At 44.8% G+C, this 22,509-nt stretch overlaps 1 protein-coding gene across 1 annotated transcript in view; it reads left to right on the top strand.

The window, feature by feature from the left end:
- Positions 1-10,664: 10,664 nt before the first annotated feature.
- LOC135365910 (venom metalloproteinase antarease TserMP_A-like) overlaps positions 10,665-22,509 on the top strand; it is a 94,534-nt gene continuing 82,689 nt past the window's right edge. Inside the window, exon 1 of the mRNA XM_064598578.1 lies at positions 10,665-10,763. Within this exon, the coding sequence (XP_064454648.1) occupies positions 10,730-10,763 (34 nt within the window). The 5' untranslated portion in view covers positions 10,665-10,729. The remainder of the gene's footprint in view (positions 10,764-22,509) is intronic.

The following is a 22,509-nucleotide window of genomic DNA, read 5'->3' as shown; positions in this document are numbered from 1 at the left end:
TGAATACACTGGAACCTCAGAATGCCATTTCCAAGGCCTCAAAAGCCATGGAGACTCATTGTAAACTTTGTCCAAAGCGTGTTCCGTTCTTGAGTCCTCACCACGTCATCAGATTCATTCTCGTTCTATATGCCTTTCGGGAACGCAGACCCATGCTTTCCTTCTAACACCGGGCAAAGAAAGCGCAGAAATGACTTATGTAGATGTCAGAAGGAAGCTCGTAACACACAACACTTTTTCATGTTTGAGCATGGTTTGGGTTTGATGCGCCCCCATTGTTAAAAAAAACAAAAAACAAATGATGCGATAAAAGTTTACATTCAGGCACATAAAAAAAAATGTACACATTTTTTTCCAGTGAAATATAAGAGAATCAAGTCACCTCTGGCTGGTTTTGCTGAAATGGCCCAGATTGACAGTTACACAAGCAAACATATGTCGACTTTGAAAAGGTTCAAGAAAACATATTTTAAAATGCCTCACTATGAGTATTCTGTTACGGGCTTCCTTAAAGGGACTCTGACCAGAAACTGTGGGAGCTCTTTCGTACTTGCAGTCGATAAAACACCCAAGAAGGACTCTCCATGCGAAAAATTCATGCATTAAAACCCCATGGTTTTTCTAAACCCGAATTTTAAAGATTCAACTTCATCCGAGGGCAGCACGCCTAGCCTCAAACCAAGAAAACATAGGTTTATATAGAATATCCACCTCGGCCCACCATCAAGATGACGTCGACACGAGGGCCACTGGCAGCACCCCCAATTGGCTCAAACGCGTCCCATGCTGACCAATACCCTGTCTATATATGTTAATATGTTTTTCCTACAGAGTCTCACAAGAAAAATATACCCTCCGTTTAACACCTGCCCAGTAGGTTCTACGATTTTCTTTTCAATCCGTGCACGGCGTTCCATATGGTTCCGTATCCGTTCAGCTATAATGGTTGCCATGTTGCTTGCGAACTGCAAACTTGTGTGATTCCCAGCTCATTCTGCTTTTTTCGGGTCATTGGGTTGGTTTCGGAGTTATTCGCCATATTGTGGACATTTCACCGATCATTGGGGAGTACTGTTCTTGATCTGCTGCGAAGCAACGAATCGCAACGGCAGTCACTCGCCTCTGTCTGCTGCATCTCAAAGGAACATCGGGACCTGATGATGTACTGCAAATGCTGAAGTTGAATTCTTTGAATCTTCATCTAAAGAAACCAAGTGTGCTTTTGTGTGGTTCTGACGGAAGAGTAGTTTCAACAAGGTTACTACATTTATTTTTTAGTTCCATGTCTACGCACTGAAAACCATGTAAGTGCATCCGATCATTCTCGTAGTTGTTGTGTAACGCGTATGCTTTCTTGCGCATGCCACAGTGCCCTCCGCTTCTTCAACCCAGTTAGCTTTATGTGATCCTTCTGACGGCTTCTTACTAGGCTATGCCGCTCTGAAGCATGAGATGACGAAGAGTCGTGGTGGCTGCACCTCTGCTTTCGAAAGAGGAAACAGTCATTCCACACTGTGCTTTCTGGCTTTGTATCGAGTCTGACAAATCCCGCATACTTGGACTGCCTTTTTCAAAGAAGTTTGAAATGTAAGTATGTTTATATTGGTTTCACATATCTCCACAGCATATTGTGTGTATATCGCTGTACTCTTGATGCTATAGCATATCCAGCGTACATTATTATTGACCACCAAGTGTGGAAAACTCGACACCATCCACACAATGCCAACAATTGTTTCTGCCTTCTCTTCAATATCTTATTTTTATCGTATCATGTTTTTGTTTATATCTCAATTTACCAACCTACCAAGTATGTCATTTTAGTATAATCGTCTGATTTTTAACTAGTCACTGTTTTACCATGGTTTTGGGGCACTATGGCCTGAGCTGCTTATGCGCTATTAAAACTGAATCATCATCATCTTGAACTGCCATTATGCAATTGAAATGCCAGGCCTCAGGTGGATACAATGATATGGCGAGATCTATTTTTGCTTTCATTCTGGAATTGCTCATTTCAGAAGAATAGTGACTGTGAAATTCGTTTTCGCTTTCAGAAACGTTAAGAGTACTAAAACCAAACACTTTTCTTTCAGAGCATCCCTTACGCACCTGCATTTCGATTACAATCTGTATTACAAGAACGACAGACCACTCAACAGCGATGAACATTTGAAGGTGAAATTGCAGGAACGAAGATGCGTTAATCTGTGTGAAAGGCGCTTTCTATGTGTCGAGGACATAGGTCTCAAGGTAATTGCTGTCTTCTGTGAGCAGCAGCAGCATCGTCATCACCACCGCCGTCCAATTATCGTCTTCAACGTGGCATCGCCCATCCACAAAAGTGATGGGCGCGAGAGAGGCCACGAGAGTTCATCGGCCTGCGTCGACGCATCACAATTGAAGGAACTCTTTAATTCGGCCCTATACCAACCGAAAGCATTAATAAACGTCTACCTTGCCTTTGGCAACATGCTGCTGGTCCGTACCTTTATTCAACATCTGTCTTGACCAAATGGGGACGCCATCTGGACCGCCACTTTGTCATCACCAGCGAGACCACGCCGTCTTCCCATTTTCGTGCCTGAAGTGACAACTATCCTCCTTCTATCTACTAACCAGCTAATCTTTTTAGGGTCCCCTGTTAACATCATATTTCTTATTTATTTATTATTCCAAATCCCAAGGACCACTAGGGGTCATTACATGGGTAAACGATACAGCAAAACCTAACAACAGCCCTTGCACACTATTAGTTCAGAAGGAGAACAAACAAGAATAATAACAATAGTAATTCAAAGCAATAACGATAATACGCTGGCCACAGTAGACTGGCAAGGCAACCTATGTGACAACAAAGTTATTTATGAAACAAATGGGAAAGTAAATGCATGCGCAAGGTTAGGGGATCTGCGATGTCAACAATGTTCTGTGGGAGTGAGTTCCACTCGTTTTCGGTGACAGGTATGAAAGAGTGTCTGAAGGACTCGGTACTAGAAATAGTACGTGATACTTTCTGACTCTCATCGGTGCGGTAAGAAATATACCGGGCCCGAATGCCCGAATGATGTATAGCTGACTCAGGGATGTAGCGTAGAAGAACTTATGAAATAGGCATATCCGAAGGTATTTCCCAGTGATGGCCAGTAGTTAACTACATGTAGTTAAACTACTAGTTAAACTACCTGATTGTAGTTACAAAGTAGTTATCAACTACTTGCAGAAATGTAGTGGCAACTACTAGTTAAACTACAATTTTAAGTAGTTAACTACAGTAGTTAGGTTACTGAAGGCGCCAGCTACTTCCGAATTTGCCGCAAGCTTTACGGCACGATTGTGCTTCCGACTTTTACCTTGTGTCACTTGTTTGATGAGAACGGAGGTGCAGAGCGATTGTGTCGTGCATGTGTACTAAATCTTCACTTTTAATTCTTGTCTAATGAAGCCTCATTTGCTGTGAAATAATTCTGTAATTTAGTTTATCGTGTAGGCACAGAAAGAATCCAGCCGCAAGCTTTGTGTTTGACGATCGTAGCAATTGCTTGAGCATAAGTTTATCATTGCTTGTGATTCATATTTGGGTGTCCAAGAACACTACAAGGGATTGGTGTTGATGGAGAACGTTAAGTAGTTATAGATGTAGTTGAACTACATTGCAGTAGTTGCAGAAGTAGTTTTAACTACTCCCCTGAAAAGTATTTGAACTACTAGTTAAACTACTCAATCGCAAAGTAGTTAATAGTTATAGTTAAACTACTGTAGAAGTAGTTAGTGGCCATCAGTGGTATTTCCTCCTTAATGTCCAAGTGGGAAGACTTAGACTAAGTTTCGTTAAGGGCACACTTGATTGAATGGAATAGTCCGATAAGATGAAACGGACGCACCGGTTCTCGACTGACTGTAGAAGCGTTTCCAAATAGGACTGCAGGTTATCCCATATCGAGGCTGCGTACTCACTGAGGTCGGACCTGAGTGTTATATGCGATTATTTTAACGTTTGTGGGCGCTTGTCTTACGTTACGTCGAAGGAAAGCAAGCAGGCAATCGTCCCTCTTACAGGTGGCTAAGATATGGTCCTTCCATGAAAGATTAGATGAAAAGGTAAGGCCCAGGTGCTTGCATGATGCGGAAGGGAAGAGAAAATGATTGGAGATAGGGTAGGTAAAAGTTACAGGCGGTGAGGAACGCCTGAAACGAACAAATACGCATTTCGGCAAGCTGAGTTCCATTTGCCAAAATCTGAACCATTCACCAATCAAGTTACGACCGCGTTGTAATATGATTTGATTTGACATACTCGATATTGCTGGATACACCACACAGTCATCTGCGAAAAGCCGAACTTTTGAGGTGATGTTGGTGAGCAGGTCGTTAATGTATATGAGAAATAATAACGGGCCGAGAACGGTGCCCTGGGGGACGCCCAACGTGACAGAACAGAAGGATCATAAGGTACCGTTAACTATATCGTGGTTTGTTTATGGTGGGACAGGAACTGTTCGATCCAAGTTAAGGGAGATGGGAGAAGGTTTAAACCAGATAATTTATGAAGAAGACCCCTGTGAGATACCCTATCGAACGCCTTCTTGAGGTCGAGAAAGATAGCGTCTGTCGCCACCCTCTTATCCGGGCCAGTTTCTAGATCATGAGCGAAGCTAGCAAGTTGAGTCTCACAAGAGTATTCCTTACGGAATCCGTGTTGGTGCTCATAAAAGAAAGAATGGCCTTCCAAGAATGAAGAAAGATTCGAATAGATTATGTGTTCAAGAATATTGGAAGGAACACTAGTCAAAGAAATGGGTCTGTAGTTCAATGGTAGACTACGGTCCCCTCCTTTAAAAATTGGGACAACTCTCCCCAAGCGCGAGTCCAGAGGGATGATGCCGGATAAGAGAGACTGCGAAAAGATAACTGCCAGAAACTCGGTAAATATCTATTTTGTACTTTTGGGGGTTATACCGTCAAATACAGAAGCCGAAGATATTCTGAGACCGTCAATCATCCTAGCGATCCCGTTTGATGGGATTGGGATTTCGTTCATTGGCGGTATGATAATTCCTTGAGCGGGACGATTTTCACTGATATTACTCGAGCTAAACACAGTTGCGAAACTTTCGCTAAAGGTTTCACAGATGGCATTCTCGGGAAGGCTGTTGCCTTCGTCACCGCTTAACTGAATTCTTGAGTGGTAGCCGGATCTAACACGTTCCAAAACTTCCGTGGATTTTGTGTCGTCATTCTGGGTAGGGTGTCCGTCTAAAAGTCCCTTTTCGGTTTCTTAATCGCGAAGGATCATAGCTTTGCACATGCGCGGTATGCGGCTAGCGATCAGGGCCCGGGTCATCACGAATTCTGCGCAAAAGACGCTTCTTCTTGTTAGTTAACCGTCTAATTGATAGGCTGAACCACGATGCTGATGGATTGTGTGATATAGTGATCTATGGTACATGAGCAGTCACCAGGGCATTCAGTAGCTCCTTGAAGACTGACCAGCTTTACTCCGCTGTTCGGTGCATAGTCCGTTCAGGGAATTCGATTAAACACGAGACCAATGTAACGTTAATGACGTCAAAGTTTGCTTTGTTATACAACTTGATGAGATTACATGTGTTTTGCTTTTTTCGGTGGTGGATGTTCAAACTGCATTTCTGCACATACAGTAAGATGGTCACTAACAGGACACGGTGACGTAAATACGGCATCGAAAAGTTCTGGGTCAGACGTCAGAATGAGATACAGAGGATTAGAACTTGTTGTGGCTATTCTTGTTGGAGATTGTACAGCCAGGCTTAAACAAAAAGTGGAGCATAAATCGAGGATGCCACGCTCTTCGCGACAAGGCGAGTGCAGAGAGGACCAGTCGATGCCCGGGTAGTTAAAGTCGCCAACTAGCACAATCTTGGAGTATCGCTGGGTGACCACGTCTAGAGCAATGTGCAAGAAGGAACAAACATTTACAAACTCTGGTGGCCGATAGCAAAGACCAATTAATAAACGTGAAAAGTGGCCCTGAACGCAAACCCACAGCAGTTCAAGGTGAAATGTTCACAATATGAGAGTATAAACAGTCTCTAAGTGCCAGAAGGACACCCCCTCCTCGCCGGGAAATGCGATCGTTTCTGTAAAATACAAAGCCGGGAACATTCGAAAGGAGTTCATTGTCCGTTACATCAGGGGTTAACCACGTTTCGCACAAAGCAAAGATATTGCTTTGAGATGACATGATTTCATGACACAAGCTATCTCGCTTTGGGATAACACTCCTGACTTTAGAGACTAGAAATGATAACTTCGTGCGTTCCCTGGAGCTAGTCGAGTAGTGCTATCTTTGCACTTCCTTGACTTGGGATAATGTCGGGTCGTACTCGTAGCATTTTTCATTTCTAATCAATTTATCATACCGCAGTTTGAAGGGGTCCTTTTGGGACCTAGCGAAGGCGAGTAGGTGTTTCCTCGACGAGCGAACCGCTGCAGAGAAATCTTCAGAAACACAAACATTGCGGAGGATTGCTCCCGCACCGCCGACATGGCGTCACCAGTCATCCTCAGGTACCCGAGTATACGGCTGTAGATTAGGTACCACTGCGCCCATCTACAACGTTGTAAGCTCATTGGCCGAGACTGTGTGCGCGCTCCGATTGGCCGACAACGTTTTGAAATCGCATTTCGTACGCGGGCATGTGCGTGCAGCGTCCCAGCGGTCGTTTCAGCATAGTTTCAAAATAGCACGTCTTGTCCGGCACGCGTCCTCTTGTGTTCCGTGCTTTGGTGGTGTCGACAGAACAGTTTGTACAAATAAGTTCGCGGGTTTATTCATGCGGCAATGTGATTCTACGCGTGCGGTGCTGTTCTGGACACGACTATTATCCCCCGAACGGCGTATCAACTCCAGAACTAGAATGATTCGTGAGTTGGAGCGATTCGAGAGCGAAGAACACGTTCGTGCACCGTCTGATTTTGACAGCTGGATTACGTGCCACACAAGCGCTTTCCGCTCTGCAACCAGGGAAACAAGATGCTCATCATAAAAGGGTACGCACTCATGAGATTGGCTCGGTATTAAGAATTGTACGGTGTGTCGTTGAACTCGCGAGTTTCATCCCCTTGCTAAACACGTCTCAACATTTCCAGTGACGAGGCGCAACCAAGGGGATGAAACTCGCGAGTTTCTTTGCGGACTAAGGATAGGCGCTGCAAGCTTTGCGCGTCGTCAAACATCATGAAAAGTCCGATTTTTTTGCGTCGATCTTGCGTCGATTGTGCGATTCTCAACCCTCACCATCCCATTGGGTCCTGAGGCCGCTCTCTCGGTATGCGAGTGCTGATTGGTCGATTTGAAATTACAAAGTTTCCATCGCGCGCTCAAGCTGTCGGCGGCGCCGGAGCAGCGCGGCGTAAAGTTTCGGTACATGGTGGGTGCAGAAGCTAGGGGCGCAAGCAAAGCATCCGTGCCGGTACCACTTTGGATGGTTTTTAGTGTCCTTGCCTTAATATGTTGTCGATATGGAAAATTTCGTGGCCTCTTGGATACCAAGTCAATTGAGTGATAGATAACTGGAAGGCAGTTCTGCTTCGCTTGCTTGGTGCAACAACGATTCAAGAAGTATCAATACTACGTTTTTCCGCTACCCACTCGATGGCAGGTAATTCAGTTCCTATACTATTCTGCCGCTTAGCTATATAGCGGTATAGCTGTTGTGCTATATAGCACAACACCTGTGGCATACATGCAGCATTCCATTAAATATAATTTTTGGTTTCACGTTTCTGGTTTCTATTCTGATCTTTCTTGCTCCGGTATAGCACTCAACTCATATCTACTTCGGGAAAGCATCTGCATGGATAAGCCACTCTGAGTGGTTGGAGCACTTTCATGTTTCAGCGTACCGGCTGCACAAGTTCCTCTGTGACGAGTCGACCAGAGGCTTGCACAAGCCGCAAAGGGATATTGACACGTTCTCTCTCATGCTGGATCTGTGAACGTGTTTGCCTGTGCAGTCCATAGACTGTTGTTCTACAGTGAAGTCTTCCATATCAGCTATCAGTGAGTGCAAAGTTGCTTCCGCATGTCACTCGAACTTCAGAAACACTGTTCATGCATTGTTCATGTTTGGTGCCTATAGCAGACCGCATTTCGTGCAGCTATACCAGACCGCATATTTGTGATTTGGAAATAACTATCCCGAAAAATAAAGCACTTTGCGTAACAGAAATAGCCTACTCTTCCGCGTTTCGTCATTGATTTCACTCGACGCGAACGAAAATCGACAACCTCCCAGAACCGCCAAAGTGGGGGGAGGGAGAGAACAGATGAGAAAGGGAAAGCCTCGATAGCGTCACACATAACCCAAGGAGAAAAAAAAGAAAAGCAAAAGGCTACTCAACTGTCGTCCAACGATTGGTCCGATGCTCTGGGTCACGTGAGTTTTCCCCAACAATAGAATTATTCCATCCCCCTCGTGGCGGAACTGACCATGCTCACGCTCACGCACTACCAGCTCACGCACTACACGCACCGAGCTGCAGTCGCTCCGTGCTTCCACGTGACGGAGAACAGCGAATCAGCTTGCGGAGCGCATCCTGATTCCCTATTCTCCGTCATGTGCAGCCCTGTAGACGGACACTTTAGTCACCCCGCTACAACGCCGACTTCTCTTCGAAATGGGGCTGCAAATGCTAACGTATTAAAGCATGACAGACATGAGTGTAGGATGTTACCAGCACGAAGAGCAATTAGGACCTATTCCACACAGCAGAATATGAGTGCGTCATATCACGTGATGCACTCGGGGGTATCTCGATATTATAGCGACAGAGTGCGGGGCTCTTTTGGTGTTGTTTTATTTCCAACACATTGTTCAGTGTCTTATATTGGCACTCACGCGTGGTGAGAATACGCTGTGCAAGCAGGTCATGCTTCCACGCAGCTCCTCAGTTCTCCTCTTTTCCTCAGCCTGACATAACCTAACGCGGCATATGATTGGCCGCCCTCCAGCACAACAAAATGGACGCGGAGATCCCACGTGGGTCGGTTCACGTGGGAAGGAAGCAACGAAGTAACCCCAAGCACAACATTGAGCACGTTAGTTACTCCTTGGCGGCCGGTGAGTGAACGAACGCTGCCCCCGTGATTTCTCCGTCCATTTTCCCCTCTCCTGCGCAGAAGTTCAACTTGTACAGAGAATGGGAGTCATACAGCCGCCTCACATGGAAGCCGCCTCGTGGAAGAGGAATGGTGAAGAACAAAACGACGAAAGAGGAGCTGAGCAGTCTGAAGCCAGCCTGCAACGGCAAAAGTGTGTTATATAAACATCTAGTAACAACAGCTACGTTACACATCTCCACCAGAAAGCGAACCAGTTGAAGCCGTCTTGACGGTAACCTGCATGTGGGGTCGTCGGTCTTTGTCTGATCACCACCTGCTTATCCAGCTTGGGCCCCACATTCCTCTCACCGTGCCCTGGAACGTGAGATATGGTCGGCGAGGCGAAGACCGAGGTCTATCAATAAGCTCCGCAGAGTAGTTCTGGTAGCAGAGGGGTTCCTTGTATGGAGCCATGCGTCATCCGTGAACGGCTGAATGTTGTTCAAGGAACAGCCAGGGATTTCCCTACACCCCCCTGCATTTTTGGAACCCCTCCCCCCTGAAATTTCTCAGGTGGCCCCACCCAGCTCAGCCACCAACACGTTCTGGTAGTGAGTCCAATTACATCCTGTACGGTCATACTTGGGCTGTAGGACCAGAGTCATGCAGATGATCGTACCATGCATTTGTCCAAAACCATTTGAAAGTGACTGTTCAATGCATATATTGCGCTCATATACGAGCAAAAATGCGTGCGGGCACGCAAACTCAATGTAGGTCATCAAGAAGCATTTGCGCCCAACTGGATCAAGCGATGTATTCTGCTTTTTTCGTCTAAGGTTTTCACCGTTGGTTTCTAGGTATTCATTGAGCTTCGTGAGAGAGCTTCGTGCTAGTCTTTTATCTTTATCGGTCGTGTGACTATGCATCTTAATGTTGAAATGTCGTTCATAACGAATCTGCATTCTAATGTACTGAGTTCTAACGTAATATCATGTTTAAATAAAACGGGAAAGCTGTGCAGATATGTCACCATTGTGCCACGATTCTTTCCGTGTCTCAGAAAATATTTAAGTGGAACCTTCACCACGCATACCACCCCCCCCCCCCTCCCCCACCCTTCAAAGCTCGGCATCCCCCAGCAGTGAATTTCTGGGGAAATCACTGGGAACAGCTAGCAACCACTGGCTGCGTTACATCGTTTTTGACTGATTTCCTCCGCATTCAACGCATTATTGAATGAATTAACAATGGATTGACTCACTACTACTGAACCAGCTTAATACGTGACTTTCCGTTTCCGGAATAATTAATGGCCGGAAATCAAAACGGCTTCAATGCTTTAATATGATTACAGTCACGTCATTACAACCATCTGTCACCTGTCAAGACAGTCAATGCATTCACTTCTATTGTGTTCACCGGATTCTCCAAAAAGTTCCCACAAACAAGTGTATTGACCGCATTGAATCACCGCGACGCATTGTTTCTAGAAAGCAGGTGTGAAGACCGTTTTTAAAGCGGCTTCCTGTGATGGTTGTTACACACTTGGACCACTAACAGTGCATTGCAATGCCGTTCCTCGAGTGTAAACGTGGGTTGCTCCGGTTGGTCTTTCATGTATGGCCGTGCATCCCTTTGATAATGATTTGGGCGCAGCACAGTTGGTGTCTCGAGCGTGAGTTTTTCAGTTTTATGTTGTTATATACAGTTATATCAGGGGAATGAACGTGTAGTATATTTCTATTGTTGGAAAAAACTCACGTGACCTCTGACGACGGGCCAATCGTTGGGCCTCGGTAGAGTAGATTTTTCCTTTGTTTTATTTTGTTTCCCTGGGTGACGGGTGACGTAAAGCGACGCTGCCGAGCGTTCTTTTTCCCTTTCCCCTCAGTTCTGTCCCCCGCTTTGGCGGTTCTGGATTTTCGTTCGCATCCAGTGAAATAAATAAAACGCGGAAGCGTTGGCTCTTTCTGTTGAACAAGGTGCTTTATTTTTCGGGATTGGTATTTCCAAATCACACATATGCAGTCTTCTGTATCTGCGCCAGACACAAACTTCACATGAACATTGTATCTGTAGTTCGAGTAATATGCCGAAGCAACTTCGCATTCGCTGTTAGCTGATATGTCTCACGTAGAAGATTTCACAGTAGATCAGTAAATTCACTGCACAGGCACACACATTCATAAATCCAGCATGAGAGAAAACATGTCCATATCCCTTTGCTGCTTGTGTAGTGTCACATGTCAAGGCTGACCCGTCACAAAGGAACCTGTGCAGCTGCTAAGCCAAAAGATGATGTTCCAACCACTCAGAGTGGCATATCCATTCTATTGCGTCCATGCAGATGCTTTTCTGAAGCAGATATGAGTTGAGCAGTACCTAGTTGATACCTGAGCAACAAAGACCAGAACAGGGATCAGAAAACGTGAAAACTAAAAAATATACCGGCCGAAATGTTGCGTATATGCCACAGATGCGGTGCTATGCTATGCTACGCTAAGTGGCAGAATGAAATAGGAACTGACTTACCTGCCATCGAGTGGAAAAACACAGTATTGATCCTTCTTGAATCGTTGTCGCGCCAAGCAAGCGAAGCACACCTGCCTTCCACTTATCTATCACTGAATTCACTTGCAGAAGTATCCAAGAGGATTCAAGTTTTGCAGAGTCGGTATCGACGGGCACTAAAAACCATCCAAAGCGGTGCCGGCAAAGATGCTTTGCGTGCGTCCCTGCTCCCTGCTGCACCACATTTCGAAACTTTACGGCGAGCTCCTCCGGCATCCAAGACACGGCGGTGCCGGCTTTCCCGCGCCACGAAAAGGTTATAATTTAAAACCGACCAATGAGCGCTCGCATAACAGGGGAGCGGCCGCAGGAGCCAATGGGATGCTCTCGGTAGAGAACTCGCGCTTCGACGTAAAAATTTTGACGTTTCATGACGTTTGATGACGCGAAAGGCTCGCAGCGCATCACTTTAGTCCGCAAAGGAACTCGCGAGTTTCATCCCCTTGGTTATATGATGGCGAGTCGTTGATTGACCTCGTTTCGCTGCAGCAAATACGCTAATTGATGTATCGATCGCAGACGGAATATCTGACCACGATGCAGTTGTTTGTACATTGAACATGTCAATTAACTGGGGGACAAATATTGAGACCAACAAATATCGTGATTTCAGCAGGGCAAGTGATACTGATGTTGTAGACATGCTGGAAGAGTCGTTTGACCGATTTATTGTGCTTTGTGAGGATACCGCAGTCTCTGTTGACAAAAGGTGGCTTTTCTTTAAGAATTTGGCCCTGGAGTGCATCGAAAAGTTTGTGCCTTTGCGCACTGTGAAGCGGAAGAAGCGCAATCATTGGGTAACGCGTGAGATTTTACAATTGAAACCTAAAATAAATAGGATAGAAAGGTTCCATCCAGGGCACAAAGGCTCACTCCCGGTACTGCGTCAAAAATTGCGTTCACTAGTACGCCGTTCTCGTTTCCACTTCTTTAATGTTACTATGCACAACTATTCTTAAACATAATCCAAGACGGTTCTGGCGTCATCTGGTTAAAAAGGACAATAAGAATAAAGAGATTAAACTCAATGGGGTGGCAGTTGTCGACGGACACGAAGAAGGCGTGTGGTCCAGACGGGATACCCAATGTCTTTTTACAGCGGTATGCAGAGTGGTGTTCAAAGTTTCTTTGTGTCATTTACCAATCCAGCTTAAGATCGGGTGAAATCCCGTCTGACTGGAAGGTAGCCAAAGTGGTACCAATGTTTAAAAGCGGTTATAAATCAAACATTACTAACTACAGGCCGGTATCACTGCTAAGTACTAGTAGCAAAGTTCTGGAACATATTGTCTTCAAACACATAATTAGCGTTTTGGAAGAAAGTGATTTCTTGGTGAAAGAGCAGCACGGCTTTAGGCGAGGTTACTCGACTGTTACGCAACTTGTACGCATAGTTCATGACTTTGACTCTGTTGTAGACAAAGGGGGTCAAACGGACGTTGTGTTTTTAGATCTTCGATAGAGTTTCGCACACTAAGCTGTTGTATAAATTGAAAAACATAATAAGTAATGATCGTATACTGCAATGGTTTCACTCCTATCTTACTAATCGTAAGCAGTTCGTGAGTGTTGGCGGAGCCCATTCGCATTCCTTGGCAATTCTCCCCGGAGTACCACAGGGGTCCGCGCTTGGACGGCTGCTGTTTCTTATTTTTATAAATGACCTTTGCATAGACATTCCGGGAATCCAGTGTCGTTTCTTTGCTGATGATTGCAATTTGTATTCTAGTATAAACACTACTAACGACCAAGACAAATTAAACAACTGTCTTCAATCTATTGTTAGGTGGTGCGAAATGTGGCAGATGGAGCTCAATGTGAAAAAGAGCGTGTTCATGTGTGTCACAACGAAGAAAACTTCGTTGTCCTTTCCGTATAGCATTAATACTACTGTGTTGAGTAAAGTGGAGAACCAGAAATACCTTGGTGTATCAATAGCATCAAACCTAAGCTGGGACGAGCATGTTGAACAAGTTGCTACCAAAGCATCCCGTAAACTTTGGTCACTGAGGAGGACGATGCGCCACTGTACGTCTGCAACGAAGCTGGCGGCTTACACTACGTTAGTGCGGCCAATTTTAGAGTATGCGGACATTCTTTGGGATCCCTACGTACAGACGCATACTAACATGCTAGAATCTGTGCAGAAAAAAGCCCTTCGATTATTTATATATAATGCATATGGTCAGCACACACCTTCGACTTCACTCTATGCTAAATCTGGTTTGCCAACCCTGGCTCAACGTAGGGAAATTCGGCGTCTCAAGTTTTTGCACGGTTAGCGGTACTAATGGGCTCAAGTTCTGCGATTACTTAACTTACAATTCGAGCCGATCCACAAGACTGAAACATAGTAAATTAATCCGTGAGTTTCGTTGCAATAAAGATGTGTTTAAATTTAAATTTAATAAAAGATGTGGTTTTTCCTCGTACTGTACGAGAATGGAACAAATTGCCCTCTTGTCTTACACAAGTTCCATCACCAACCCGGTTTTTACAAGGTCTTGTAGGCTAACTTTCTTTCTAGACTTCAGATGTTTAGCACTTGACATTTTGCACTGTGTATAGCCATGTGTTGTATGTGTTCTATGTAGTGTACTCACCTCATCTGCCATGGCCATCAAGAGATGGCCGGCAGTATCTTTCAAATAAATAAATAAATATTAAGAAGCATTGCATATTAAACACAGTGTTCAAAGCTGCGTACTGATAGTGGGATTATTGTTGTATTGTAGTGCAAATTACGAATTGTTTACGTGTAAATTGTGCGCATGTGGCACATGCGGAATTTCATTCAACAGAGCGTCGTTCTTTTTGGGATAGTCAAGATAAATGAGCGTCATGTTCATAACCGGTAGAGGTTTTGCGGTGATATTAGGATGTGTTACTGCACGTTTGCGGACGACACGAGGTCTGTTTGACATATAATAGACCGCAGCATGTTTTGTCTGCAGTCTGGGACTTGGTTGCCGTGCAGAACAAAAACCAGAAGTGCTGACAGTGATGACAGTGAGCCGTAGCTCTAGCTGCAAAACTCCGATAAATAATGTCATGTTAAGTTAATGGAAATATTTAGCGGTGACTGGGAGTACGATAAGAAGATATGTGACAGCATTGGTTGAGTTTTAGATTGTGTTCGTCGTGTTAAGTAAGAGTTAGCTCTCAGCTCTGGCAGTATACGGGGTCGGATCATTCCTCTGCATGATCGTGACTCTACTGGTGTAGTACTTACCCCAGCTTTGAAATGTCTGCTCTTCTTTCTCCTCGGGTTTTCCATATGTGCATTCACTGCATGTAAAGGAGATGGTGAAAGGGCTGGGACCGGTAATTCACTGCACGTAGCAATCCACTATCCCGAGGCAGCGAACAACCGTGTCCTCTTGTTGATCTGGTTGTGGTACATGCACGGATATGGTGGGTGCGACATGGAGAGTAGTATAGCGCTGTTACGCACAACAGCCACTTTTTCTAATCCAGTTCTAGGAATTTCTAATCCACCACCCATTTCTAATCCAGGTCAAGCCAGGTCTAATCCAGGCTCCACCCCTTCATGGTTATCCATCCAATTTCTATGTGATTGGCTACCCTTCATTGCCACATCTGTTCACTCGCCCATAAACACCAAAATTATCTATTCTATTCAATTCTAAGCTGGCTCATAGGCTTCCAAATCGCTCTTTTTTTCTAATCCCGTTCTAGGAATTTGTAATCCACCACCCATTTCTAATCCAGGTCAAGCCACTTCTAAGTCCTCTACTTGGTTGGTCACAGCTCCACCCGTTCACGGTGATGCATTCAATTTCTGCATGATTGGCTACCCTTCTTTGCTACAACATCTGCTCACTCGCTCGTAGACACCAAAATGATCTATTCTATTCAATTCTAAGTCGGCTCATAGGTTTTCAAATCACTCACCTGTCTATTGGTCCAGGGGTGGTCACTTCCATTCATTTCTAAAACCTAGTGATTGGCTCAGGATCCTATTGGCAGCCTCTCATACATGTTCGATAGACTCATTGGTCATTCCTACTCACAGGTTACTCGGTCACACGCTTTCAACTGCATATTGCTTCATAATTCCAGCTGCATAATAGACAACCACTCCCCAGACAGAACACCATCTCCCACGGACGTCCGAAATAGATCCCAGTGTCCATATCCGAAAATGGATCTCCGCGGGACTTCCCTGGGAGGTATATTTGTAGCCGTATATCCGCAGGAGGTCCCGTTGTGGTTGTTTCACGGATTGTCCAAATCGACTCCGTGATGGGATGCTGCATGGATCATGTATTCCAAGAGAGAGAGAAACGCGGGATGATGTAGCACAGCACAAATTCAACTTGCCATAAACCAACTCAGTTTCTCAAAACGAATGAGTAAGAAACAGACACATTACCTCCACAGTGACATAATACGCCAAGCAGTTTCTCACATCACTGTTGTTTGTGCACGCAATCGAATTAAACTTGCACATCTCACCCTTCATTTCGATCCACAGGCGAACAGGGCTCTCGTACTTGTAGAAGCTCGCGAAAACACCAATGTACAGTGTCTGTTTTCTGTTTGGAAGCGAATACGACTTCGATTCCAAAGCTTTTCGGCTAAGTGGCCCAATCTCTTGTTGCTGTTTCTTTCTTTCTTTCTTTTTTGATTGCACAAATGTGTACTGGTCCTGACTGTCATATATTACGCGTGCTTGTACTTTTTTTGCGGGGTTTTTCGCGTTTTAATTGCACAAGTACGCTGTACAGAATTTGTGAGCCTGGTGAAAGTTGAAAATTAACACTACATGCCGATGCTACCTGCATTTGTAGCGTTTAAAAATATATTGTTCTTAGTTCCTACGGTGTTTTTCTATATGTTACATGCTGTTACAATTAATTCCAATAAAAACACTATGCATTTTGAATACGTGTCTGTTAAGGCTGATAATCTTGCTAAGACAGCTGTGTGTGCATGAGCTGTAACAGTCCCATACATGTCCCTGCTATGACCTCTGAGGATCATAGCAGGACTTCCACAGGATATCAAAACTGCGGCCACGCGGAGCTCCTCAGGACATCCTCTACATGTCAACTCCCCAAAATGGTCATATCCTGTGGACGTCCGGATCTCCACCTCAGGTTTTCCACGGGAAATCCACAGGAGAGCATTGTTCCCTCTGGGTCATTGATCAATCCCATTCATTTCTAGGCCAGCTCACAGTTCCCCAAAATTCCTTATTGATCCGGGAGGCCTTCTTTTTTAGCCTGAGCGACTCTCGGCAATGGTTGGGACACAAAAACATGGTAAATAGTTTTTAATGTTTATTGAGTACATCATGGCAGTCTCGGAGATATTGTAGTTCTCCCTGGGGACACATCCATGCACGCCGTACATCTCCGCTCGCATCCATGGCGTTTTTCGCATAAGAACCATGTGGATCACCCAGGCACTCCCTCTCTGTCCATGACCCAGGGGCCAACAGCAGGAGAGAACAGTATGTGACAGAAGCATTAATTCTCTTCCTGCACATCTTCTGAAGAGATGAAAGAACATTATGAGCTTCACTATTTATATCACCCACTTAAACTTACCATATTCGTAGCTTCCATAAGAATAGGAGCGATGTCATTCCACAGGTATCTCTTGTCGTCGTATGCCATCAGGCTTCTTTTGACATTTCTGATGGTGTACATACACTGCTTCGTTCCAACGATTGATACTTGTTCGTTTGATACGCTCGTGTGATTGAACAAGGTATTGTAGTATGTCTCATGGAGGAGGTGCTTGCGTACAATATTCTTTTTAACCACTTTAGCTCTTGCAATTTGCTTTCCTCCAGCTAATTTGATGTATACATTTTAGCTTTCAAACATACTACTTCCTCAATAGGTACACTACCAGTTTCGCTTTTGAATGCCCCAAGTCTTTCACGATTCTTTTCAATGTAGAGTGGATCATCCCGATCAAAGGAAGAGAGATCTAAGTGGCCGTCGGCGATCGCTCGTAACTGATCTTCGTAGTCCTTGCAGAATAGGCCGAGGATCAAAGAATCCGTGTCAAAGTAGCAGGTAATCACTGGACAAGTGAGCTTGCTCAGCAAGGTTTCATAGTAGAATGAGTACATGGTTAATTTACTGAGTTCTAAAATCGTAAACCGAATCTGGAGCGGGAAATCGCATCGCACTTTTCTTTTGCGCATTTCGTACATGACACAATCCGGGGACAAAATTTCCTTCCACACGCATTATGCCCGACTCCCGAGGCGACTCGCCGTCTTCTCATCGAAGGCTACTCGAATATCACGCATGTGAAATTTATTTAAAAGTGTTGTCCCAAAGACTGCATTATTTGAGAGTTTGTAGAAGTTTTTCTCGAAAGTCGTACACGAGGCAACGCATCTGGCAATATTGTCCTCGATGTAGGGACACAGGAACGGTGCTTGACGAAATTTTCGAATTCGGTGAATTTTCGTCACCCTCATGCCCAATCTACAATAGAGTGCGAGCAACGCGTAATGAACGACGTACTCGACCTTTTCCTTGCACATGAGCAACAGCTTTGTGCTGTTAGCAGGCTGATACATTAATTCTTCGAGAAGGCCTCGCTGGAATGGCGAGAGCCATTCCTTTGGGATGACTGCCTTCTCGGGAGCCAGGGGGAAGTACCTCATTACAGCGTGGATAGATTTTGGATACTCCAAGTCACATACGTACCAATACCCCACCTCCCAATCCGTGGGGTGACGCATAAAATCCACGGAGCTAAAATCCTCGACCCATTCGAAATCACCGACAGGAACGTGCTTTATCATACTAAATCCGTAAAGCTTGTTGCAATCTATGTATGATATGGGGGGTACACCTCCTCTTTATCAGGATCATAGCCACTACACAGAGAGTTATTGGCACGTAAATGACGCCTGCTCGCCTGACAGAGCCCGCCTCTAACGCCCCATTCGATAGTTCTGTACACCTCCTCATCGGTAATCATTTCCAATTTTGCACTCATATAATTTAATGTGCACTGCCACGAATAGGATGCCAGAGAAATGCAATGAAGCAATTCCAATCCGGGTGCGCAATCCATGTAGCACAGGCGTCGGAAGTGCTGGATTATGTCTGCATGTAATAGGGCATCCGTTTTCAGGTACACTGTGTTATAATTCCGTAAACTCGAGCACCCAAAATGTTCAAATACATGCACAGCGTAATGGCAGTCCTCGTCGCTTACATCTTCCCCAGTTAGATCATTTCGAAAAGCGGATTTTTCTGGGAGGCTCAACTCGTCGTACACTGCAAAAGAACTAAGGTAACTGTAAGGGAACACATCTTTACGAAGCAAAATTTTGTAGTCGTCTCCAAATACCTCCTTCAAGCGTTGGAACGCCTCTGCACCCCCCATGGATTTGATGGTTTCCACAAGCTCCCCAAGTGACGAATTTAGGTACTGCATGGTATCTCTGAAGAGGAAGGTACCAATTTCGAACAAACGAATTTTTTCCATGCAGCTGGCCACAATGAAGGGAGGACGCTTCCACCCGAGAACGTGAAATTCCCGTAATAGTCCAGCCAGATCATAAGACAAATTGTGGACCATGATCGGTAATTTTTCTCTGGTAGTGCACGCGACGTTACAGGGGTTGCAAAGTGTCGCGATATAATTTGTCTCACCCGCAGTACAATGCTTCGAATGATCATGATGCCGGACATGATGTAGGTCTTTCGCGAATTCCCATTTACAGTATGCACAGTGGGTGGCAGCTCTGTGCTTGGCTTGTTGTTCATCGCTTAGCACCATTGCAGCGGTGCAGGTGCTCAAGGCAATCATTTCATCACGCATTTCCTTGAGCGCCTTCACACACTGCTTTGCCGCATCTTCCCCATGGTGTGTTCTAATGCTCATCACCTTTAAGACATGGGTACGCACGAGCACAGCACAGAAGCTAGAGGTAATGTGACGTTGCATGCCAACACCACTGGGTGCGAGTACGCTCTCAGTGTCCAACGCAACGACGTAGTTGTACTGCTGCATGTACTGTATTTTAGTAAACTCTACAAAAAATTTTCCTGGCTCGCAAAATTCCCACAGGATTTCGTTCACGTCCGTGCAAAGGCGTTGATGTTTCGCCATGCTCTCTACCTTCACGAAAGAGCGTGTGCAGCGTTCGCATACGAAATGGTTACTTCTTGTTGTCAACAAGCGTTAGAGGAAATTTAAGTTTAAAAAAATGCTAATCTACTTCCAGCAAGTGAATTTTCTTTTCCCATTCTAGTTTTGGGGGTCGCGACACATGTACTCCCTGATCGACGTATGCGTACACGCACACGGAAGTCTTGTTTTCGAATTCGTCAAGATCAGAGAAGGATACAGGGAAGTGACTAGGCCACCAGTACTCTGTTGCATAATTTTCATATGCATCGGTTCCTTTCCTGCGGGTGCAAGAAGGCGAGCGTATTGTATTTAAAGCACTGGCCCTCCTTGCGCTCTGGTAAAGGGACATTCGTTAACACGTTTCTGCGTTTAGCCAAATTCGTGGGAAGTACCCCATTGCACCCGAATTTTTTAGTTTTCATTCCGGAAATACACATTTGAACTTTTTGGACGTCAGGGAATACAAACCCACTACCCTCGCGCTGGTAATTTTCAATGCACCCGGTGGACTCCTGAATCACATCCATCAAAGTATTTGCAATAGCTCCGTCGCTGTGGACTTCGCGAGCAAGCGCCATAAAATGAGCTATGTGTGCGGTTACATCCCCTCGATTTTCTTTCATCATTAGAGCGTCAGAACAAATGTAAAACCTAGAGGGTATTCTTTGCACCTCGCAAGATAGCAATTATATTGTGGAGGTGGTTCATTAAATATTGTCGCAATTCCTCTACTCCCTGATCGTGAACAGATGCCAATAGCACAAACGCTTTGACGAAACCTCGAAATGCGCTATCCGTTTGAAAGAAAGGCAGGAAAGAAATGTCCACATAGGGATGTGATCGCTCGACGTGAGCATGCAATGTGCCAGGTGAAACGTCTGGAGAAGATGGTGAATTCTCTTCTAATGGCTCATCATCCCCGATATCATGAGGATCTAAAAAAGCAGAACACGCATCTAGGCACTGAAAAAAGAAGAAACACTAAGAAAACGTGCACCACAGAGCGTGGATGAAAAATACTTACTTTTGAAGCGAGCTCCGCACACTCCTGAAGCGATGCGAAGACTTCTGCCTCTTTACACATCCTCCCCACTTATATTGCGGCGACCTCGCTGCATGCACCAACATGCACGGGAGCGAGGAGTCGTCATTGCCTAAAAATAACTTGCATGCATGTTCAAGGTCGCAGCTTGCCCTTGGCTTCACGTAATGCTCCGTCCGCCTACACCATTGCCGCATCTGAGCGCAAAGTTCGCGCTCTCATCCCATGTCATTCCGATATGCAAGTTGCTTCCATGAGCATGCACATAACCATCCCTTTTTGTTTACAGTGGCTGTGGAATTTCAATATTATTACTTAAATGAAACAAATTGCAGTGAAATGCAGATTCATCTCAGACAGGAATTTCTACCCTCAGCGTTAAACCCTCAGATACCAGCATTTCTGCTCGAATAGCAAAATAGATATGACTTCAAAAATTAAACACATGCTAACAAACTACCATCAACTAACAAAACACCCATTGCTGTTATCAGATAATTCTTGCATAATGCTACATGCACAGCTGCATCGTCCCTGCGTAAAGAAACCACAGGACAAGGGTACACAAATTCACTTGCGATGAGGGAAAAGGCTTAAGACCTCAGGAATAATCGCAGAGTCACCACACATCGCTACGCGGCTAACACAAGATAACAACAAGATAGTAGTGGCGGGTAAAATTGTAACACTGCTAAACAAGCCCCAACATGACATGATGACGTCACAAACCAGGAAAAAGCACACACGCGCGCGCACACAGCAGCTCAGGAATGCACGGAGAGGTGCTTTATTGGAATCTCTACTCCTGGCTCAGACACAAACATTTCTGCTCAAATACCTATAACTGCAAGATTAAGCACTGCTTACTTCATCAATATATCGAGCTCCCAACAAAATCTAACCAACCAAACTCAGAAACAAACCCACTTTCCGTGATAGAACACTATTCAGCTTTACCAAGTGATTTTCTTCTGCTTTAGCAGCGAAAGAAGAAAAGAGCCATGAAAAATTACACGTACTTTTGCTTGAATAGCTATAACTGCAAAAAAAAAAAGAAAAGAAAAAGAAAAAATGAAGCACGTGCTAATAAACGGAGAAAAAGGCACTCATTTCTGCTATCAGATAATTATTGCATAAGGCTACATACACAGTCGCGTTGTCCCTGTGAAAAGAAAGCACAGGACAAGGGTACACAAATCGAATTGGGAAAATCACTTCTACTCGCGCGGCATAATACGACATACGCTGATTTTTTTCACTGGTGAAAATTGCAATAAGAAGCCACTGCTATGCAAGTGCAACAACCCTTATCCTTAAACCAACATTTCATGCAATACCACATAAATTTATCACTCGAGTCACACAAGCATACACAAGGTACTTACTGGTTAAGTGGGGTCACAGTTGCACACACACACACACACACACACAACACACAACACAGACACAACGAGCGACAGTGAAAAAGAAGAAATTACACGCACTTCTGCTCGAATAGCAAAGTGTCAAGCATGACAAAACACATTTTCTACCACCAGAAAATTATTAAACAGAATACTACAATATTCGCAAAAATTAAGCTTGTGTGGCAAACACACAACCTGAGGAACACACCCATTCACATCTGCTTTCTGAATTTGTTATGCAGGCGTGAGCGATTCGATAAGAATAA

This window comes from Ornithodoros turicata, chromosome 8 (assembly GCF_037126465.1).
Source record: "Ornithodoros turicata isolate Travis chromosome 8, ASM3712646v1, whole genome shotgun sequence".
NCBI lineage: Eukaryota > Metazoa > Arthropoda > Arachnida > Ixodida > Argasidae > Ornithodoros > Ornithodoros turicata.
Note: the sequence above shows the minus strand (reverse complement) of the source record. Positions and strands in the feature narration are given on the sequence as shown.